A 7,482-nucleotide genomic window follows, 5' to 3' on the forward strand; every position below is an offset into this window, starting at 1 on the left:
TAGCAATGAGAGCAAACAAACAAACAATTAAAAAAAAAAAAAAAGAAAAGAAAAAGATAACCTGTGGAGATGGTTAGCTTAAAAGAACAGCTAACAAGCTAAAACAGCTAACAGCAATGAATAACGTTATGAAAATTAGCTCAAAGTAGCTGATAACAGATTTAAATAGTTAAAATAATGGCTAAAGTGTTGATAGTTAGCTATAAGTAACACATAAACTATAACAGGTAAAAGTAACTAATAACAAGCTGAAATAGCTAACAGGAATGAATAACATGTTGATTATTAGCTCAAAGTAGTTGACAGCTGATTTAAAGAGTTAAAATAATGGCTAAAGTGTTGAAATAGTTAGCTAAAAGTAACACATAAACTATGAAAGTAACTATTAACAAGCTGAAATAGCTAAAAGTAAGGAATAAAGTGTTATATAGCTTAAAGCAATGGCTAACAAGCTGAAATTGCAAAAATAAATAAATAAATAAATAAAAATAACGAATGAGTTGAAATGGTCAAAACAACAAACACATAAAACACTGTAACATGATGCCTAAAAATAAACAAAACTTGAGAAAATTTACAGACACTGAAGTAAAAATAGTTTAGAGCATTTGCAGTGCCACAAGCTACAAACCAGTTTGTGTTTTTCTGTCTCTAGTAGTTTAACATTTAAACTGGATGTTCCTGATGATTTCTACATAAAGGTTTACAATAGGTTTGATGGTTTCACTAGTTTTGAGAGAGATTTCTGTATTGCTGCCGCCTCTTAACACGAAAATTAAACAAAAATGTGAAAGAAACCTAGCAGTCACCAAAGCCATACTTTATAGGCTCTGCATGTCTTATAGGGTTTTTTTTGTTTGTTTTTTTTCTAAGAAGTATCTGGCACAAGAATTTCCTCTGGGTTTAGTAAAGTTTTATCCTAAAGAGAGAACTACTGGCATTGCTCTCATGACATTCTTTTATTTTCTCCTTAAACATATTTGTACCAATACTGTTGCAGAATCTTGTTGATTGTAGTCGTTTCTTAAATGGCGTATGAGCCTAAATTTCAGAACCTTACAAGCAACCTTTTATAAATATACCTGTGATCAAATGCCAAGTGCGTTAAAGAAGTTTTTATCAAGATAGATTTCAGTATTTTCTGCAACGTCTTAATTTGTGTTGTGCTTTTATTTTGAAGGCATCGCCCGCAGCTTCTTGTACCAGGATGCTTACTTGTGTCTAACTTGACGGCAGCTCTGCTGCCACCTGCAATTGTCTAAACGTCGTTAATTGATGCGCTGTGGGCACGTTTTCAGGGTTTCCGCTTTTCCACAAAACCTCCAGTGTGTTGAAACTCTGCTTCTTTTCTGTCTCTCTCGGGATCATCCGCTGCATAATTACACCCATGTGTGGTGTTATTGTGGCAGTGCGTGTTGTTATGACAATAGAGGCAGCTGATGGGATGGTGCACATGCATCCTGTCCGACACACACACTGAGTATGTGTGTGTGTGTGTGTGGTGAGGACGTGGGAGCAGTAAATTCGCAATGCGCCAACTTGCTGACAGCAGCCATCAAGCATCCATCACTATTTGGGATCCCTAAAGGCGTCTGCGGGGATCAGCAGAGGGGAGGAGGGGGGAGAGGTGGGGGGACACCGGCTGCAACTGCACATTCACCTGGGTTTAAGTGGCCGCATAACACCTGGATTACACAGATTCAGTTTGCAGAGGAGCGGTGATCCCCGGGACTCTGACAGCTGCAGGGGGGTGAGGTCAGCTCAGGCCGTGTTACTGCTCTCACACACACACACACACACACACACACACACACACACACACACACTGGAGAAGAGACTTTTAGCCTTGTTAGTGTGTGTGTGTGAAATACTGTAGGGAGACACAGACAGACAGGGAGGGAGGGAGGACAATGTGTTGCAGCCTCCACCGCTCATGAGTATTCCGTCTGCAAACTACTGCAGCTCTTCCTCAGCAGCAACCCAGGAAAACTCCTCTCGCCTCCCCCTCCCCCTCCCCTCCTCATCCTCATCCTTTACTCTGAGTCAGCAAATCTGACCTCCCCATGATGAAAGATGATTACCCAACTGCAAGAGGAAGGAGGCGGAGGAGGAGAGGAGGGCATCAGAGAGATGGTTAAAAAAAAAGATAGAGGATGAAGGTCAAGGGAGATGAAGGGGCAGACTTATTGCTCGCAGCTTTGAACGTTTTAATCATACGTAGAAACAGATTTATTCTGCAGGCTGGTGTTCGTAAGTGGAGCCAAATAACTAATGAGGGAGGGCTTGGCTTTTATTTAAGGCTGAGAAGCTAATGTGCTTGTCACATCAGAAGTTGAAAGCGTTTCGCAGTACGAGTTACACACTTGTCTGTTAAATGACCCTCTTATTCCCGTGATACCAGCTCCAGTGCAGGGATGCAGCCCGCCAGACATCCCCACTGATGTAATGGACAAAGGGCTTTTAGATCCGTTCGTGCTGATTTCCTTAGCTGCACACTGTTAAAATCATAAATGCATTTACTACCACAGTGCAGAGCTGGAGGTTGACACAGCAGCTCGTCTCAGTGGAGCTCAGGTCACAGCCACAAACCACAAGTCTGTTATTTTTTTTCCTGAAAATACTCAAGCATATAAGATGGCAGGATTCCATTTATAGTGCCTATAAAATGTATTCACACTCAGTCGTGGTCAATATATATTGTTTTTGACAATAATTTACAAAAAAGACTCTTTCATGTCAAAGTGAAAACACAGTAATGACAATGAATTGATTAAAAATATAAAACATAAAGTAGTAAATGCATCTTTGGCCACGATTCCAGCAGTNATCCTGTTAGCTACATTCATGCTAAGCTAGCTAAATCTGAAAGAAAAGTTTTAAAAATGTGTTTTGTTAGACGTGATCACACCAATAAGTGACAAAAACAAATAAAAATCCTACACGTGTCTAGTTCCTCCTCAGTTCGCTATGATCCCTCCTGCTGAGAGCTGCAGCCTACCTGAGGCGCGCACACACTAACACATGTGCACACGCAAAGCACACACTGCTGTTAGTATTGAATTATTGAGTGGTGAGCAACAGGGACGCACACAGCATACACACCAGGGGGGTAATAAGACACCAAGGAGAGCAGCATGAACATGATTGCACACACGCACACAGCTGCCAGCATAAGCTAATCCTAATGAGGTTTATCCAGAGTTAGGGGGCTGAAAAAATATGTCACACATTGGAACATGGTATAAGGACCCGGAGCTGAAGAGGTGTTTAAGTGCACACACACACACGTCGGCATATAAACACACACACACTGACCAAAAGAGACGAGGATGACCCAGAGTGAGGAGTTAGTGTCAGGACTCCGACATCTCATTGTGTCAGCACAGATGCAGCTCAAACACACACAAAAATACTCAACACTGCAGTAATATTATGAAAACTACATTTTCCCACATGTGCTGCTACACCCGAACACAGCACCCCTGTTAGACAAAGTGACTTGTCGCCCAGGCAAACATTTTCATCGCTTCGCTGTCCCTGCTGACGGCTTCTCATTGGCCGATCATCCAGTCAGCAAATACATATCGGACAACAACAATTTCATGATTGGTTCCGAGCTGCAGATTTCATTCCTGGTCTGTCTGCTTCATCACACCGAGCAGAATTCATCTGTTTCGGATTCAGTCAACACAGCCACCTTCCTCCTCTCCTACACACACACACCTCCTTGCTTTCCCCCTTTTCTGCTGATGCATCAGGTTCAAAGATCCGTCAGCAGCTTTGGTTAATGTGTGCCTGCAACATGGCCGACTCGGATCATTGAGTCCTGCAACAGCCTGCATCCGGTCGAAATTTCACATGTTTTTTGGGGGTAACACGCCACACAGCGCCTCGCCTTCCACCCTCATTCTGTCATTACACAACGTGACACAACTTCTTTCTATTCATGGGAAGTTTTCCTAATCTGTGTGCAGTTAATCCCAATCTGCATCCGCCCCGCGTGTCCCCCTCCGGGCTGCCGTCCAAACAGACGCAGCTCATTCCTCACAGCAGGAAGCCAAAGCGGGCACACAGACAGTTTACAGGGACTGGCTGTCGGAGATTTAAAGGGGGGCGTGGACCTGTGTTCTGCTGCTGTTTGGATGAGGATGAGGAAAAGGGAAGATGGAACAAGAAAGAAGAAAGGGACAAGAAAAGAAGATCATTCCCAACATGGAGCTGGAGAGTAAAATCTTCTTTATGGAAGCGTGAAAGAGTCTCATTTCCATCTAGAAAAAGCTTGTGAGGGTATCAGCGATAGTGCTGCTGCTGCTGCTGATAGACTGAGATTCCTGCGGTCTGTTAAAGCCTTGATGTCATCAACAAGAAAATCCCCAGCATCACCACAGCATACGCTCACTTCTCAGCACCACAGTCACTCTGAGTCATTGTACAAACTCCTATATAAACACCACATACAGCAGAACACCATCATCAACAAAATACAGTCAGGGCAGGGTGCAGAGCTTATTAACTGAACAGAAATGCTACTGTACAAAACCTGAAGTCATACACAGGTATGTGATAGCAATTCTATAATATAACTGCTGTGCCAGTGACTAAAGCGACAGCAATTACTGCTATTTAACGAGCTCTGAAACACATAAAACACTGAACGTTACATAAATGCTGCACCTGGCTGTAATTTACAGCTACAGGAAAATAAACAGCCACATATCAGTCATCTGTATTCTAGGTGTTTGCATATAAATGAATTACTTAGCAAGTCGCCTTAACAGAGAGCTGAAAGTCATGAATACATAAAGAAAACTAAAATGATGAGTGTGAAATAGCAAAAAGCATCCGATAAACGGTTTAAATATGGATAAAAAAGAAACACGAGTTGAAATAGTTAAAAATAACAGATACATTTGATTCGCTTAAGCTAGTGGATAACAAGTAATAGCGAGCTAAAGTGACGGCTAATGAGTTAAAACAGCCAAAACGCATGGTTAATGAGCTGAAATAGCTAAAAGTAACAGATAATGGGTTGAAATGGTTAGCTAAAAGTATCGAATAATGGGTTGAAATGGTTAGCTAAAAGTAACGAGAAATGGGTTGAAATAGTTAGCTAAAAGTATCGGGTAACGAGTTAAAATATTTTAGCTAAAAGTATCGAATAATGTGTTGAAATAGTTAGCTATGAGTAATGAAAAATAGGTTGAAATAGTTAGCTAAAAGTATCGGATAATGTGTTGAATAAGTTAGCTAAAAGTAGCGAACAATGGGTTGAAATAGTTAGATGAAAGTACTGAGTAACATGTTGAAATATTTTAGCTAAAAGTATCGGATAATGTGTTGAAATAGTTAGCTAACAGCAACGGAAAATGGATTGAAATAGCTAGAGAAAAGTGTCGGACAACGTGTTGAAATATTTTAGCTAAAAGTATTAGATAACAATTTGAAACAGTTAGCTAAAACTAACTTATAACAGGTTAAAATAGTGATCTTAGAGTATCGTGTAACAAATTTAAAAAGCTAAAAGTAACGTATAAAGAGTTGAAATAGTGAAAAGTACCAGATTATGAGTTGAAACAACTAAAAGTAAAGTATAACTTGTTGAAATAGCTGAAAGTCATGGATAACAGGGTAAAATAGTGAAAAATAAATAATAAGGAATGGAAACAGCTAAAACTAACTGATAACAGTTTGTCTAAATTAGTGAATAACGAAATAAAATAGCTCAAAACTAATGAATAAATAGTTTAAACAGCAAAAAGTAACAGATAGTGAGTCTAAACAACTAAAAGCTCAAATATCTGAAAGTAGCACGACACTGAATTAGGAAAAAAATAACATATAAGTTGAAATAAGTGGCTTTAAATGATGTAAATATAAACTGGCTGTAATAGTGATGCTGTAGTGAAGTCTCTTGAACACTATGAGTGGCTGTAAAAGACCCATGTAGGAATATCACACCAACAATAATTCACTGCATGACACAAACGTTTTACAGTGAACTCATAGCAGCAAACACACATGATGGTCAGTGGTGGGATTAAAGCCACCAAGTCCCGACCAGCCTGCAGGACAACCACGGTGACACTAATGAAGAGGACGAGCGAGTGGATCAGTGGGTCCGGTGGGAAGCTCACTAGTTCTAATATGATTTGAACGCTGTAAAGTCACCGAGCAGCCCCACCGGCAGCAGCAGCAGCAGCCCGGCGGGAGGATCACCGGGATCTGACGGGGTGGAAGTTAGTCACAGGAGCCGTGGGTACTTACGTGCCGAGGACTTCTTTAAAATCAAAAATCTTCTTGATGTCGTCGACTTGCTTTTTCCACGTCTCTCCTCTGCCGGTGTCTCCGTTCTCCCGAGCCATGGCGCTGCTTTACCGGCCCGAGTCCGACCGACACTGGGCTGCGGGAGGAGGGATGCGAGAATAATAACAAGAGGCAAACAAAAAGGAGGAGAGAGCGGAAGACTGGAGCCGAGCTGGGTGTCAGAGGTTCGGAGAGTCCCGGTGCTCTGAGCTCCGCTGCTGCAGGACCATGTGAGTCCTCCTGCAGGTTACCGTGTCCCCTGCTACCTCCCTCCTCCTCCTCTCTCCCTCCTCCCCCCTCCTCCTCCTCCCCCTCCTCCCCTCCGGCCGTCTGGACAGCAGCTGTCAAAGCAGCGCGCGGACAGCAGCGCGCCAACACCGGCCTTTCAAAATAAAACCCCGCTGATTTACATAACGTAATATCAGCTGCTACAGTCGTCCTCAGATTTATTCATACCCTCCCATTAAAGAAGGAAAACACAGGTGTCACTGAAGCTGAAATAAAAAAAAAAAAGAAGTAATAAATAAAATTTAATGAAAATCATGACATTGCTTTTGAATTGTGGTTCAACAGAAATATTAGAGACAAACAAATAAAAAAACAAAAAAGCAAGCAAACAAGCATGATGGGACCCGTAAACTAATATTTAGTTGAACAACCCTTTGAGCCAATCACTGCACCTGTTGACAGCTATTTTGATTTTGGCCCACTGTTCATCAGTAAAGTGCTCTCTTTTATTTTATTTTTTTAAATTATCATTTTCAACCACAATTCAAAAAATATCTTATTTCATCAAATTATAATTCAGCAAATTTTTATTTATTACTACTTTTTTCAGTTTCCTCATTATTTGAGCGACTATTGTGAATTCTGCCTTTTCTTTAATGGAATGTATGAATACATTTGAGGATGACTGTATATTGGATCCAAAAAATTAATTAATAAAAGTTAAATCTTATGCTCCTACTACAACTATTGCAACTACTACGACTAATTATATAAAATAAACTGTATAATACATCATCATCATTATACACACAGCTCTACCCTTTACCCTTTACCATTATTCAACATAATAAAAACGTAAAATGAACGGCACAAATAGTAGATTCAAAGCAAGAAAAGTGGCAGTTTACCAGACCATAGCAATGAGAGCAAACAAACAAACAATTAAAAAAA

General features: G+C 40.8%; 1 protein-coding gene across 1 annotated transcript in view; it reads right to left on the reverse strand.

Annotated features, from left to right (window-relative positions):
* Positions 1–6,591, reverse strand: part of camk1da (calcium/calmodulin-dependent protein kinase 1Da) — an 81,477-nt gene extending 74,886 nt beyond the window's left edge. The window contains exon 1 of the mRNA XM_008286982.1: positions 6,265–6,591. Within this exon, the coding sequence (XP_008285204.1) occupies positions 6,265–6,362 (98 nt within the window). The 5' untranslated portion in view covers positions 6,363–6,591. The remainder of the gene's footprint in view (positions 1–6,264) is intronic.
* Positions 6,592–7,482: the final 891 nt, after the last annotated feature.

Source organism: Stegastes partitus, unplaced genomic scaffold (genome assembly GCF_000690725.1).
Source record: "Stegastes partitus isolate 25-593 unplaced genomic scaffold, Stegastes_partitus-1.0.2 Scaffold481, whole genome shotgun sequence".
Lineage (NCBI taxonomy): Eukaryota > Metazoa > Chordata > Actinopteri > Pomacentridae > Stegastes > Stegastes partitus.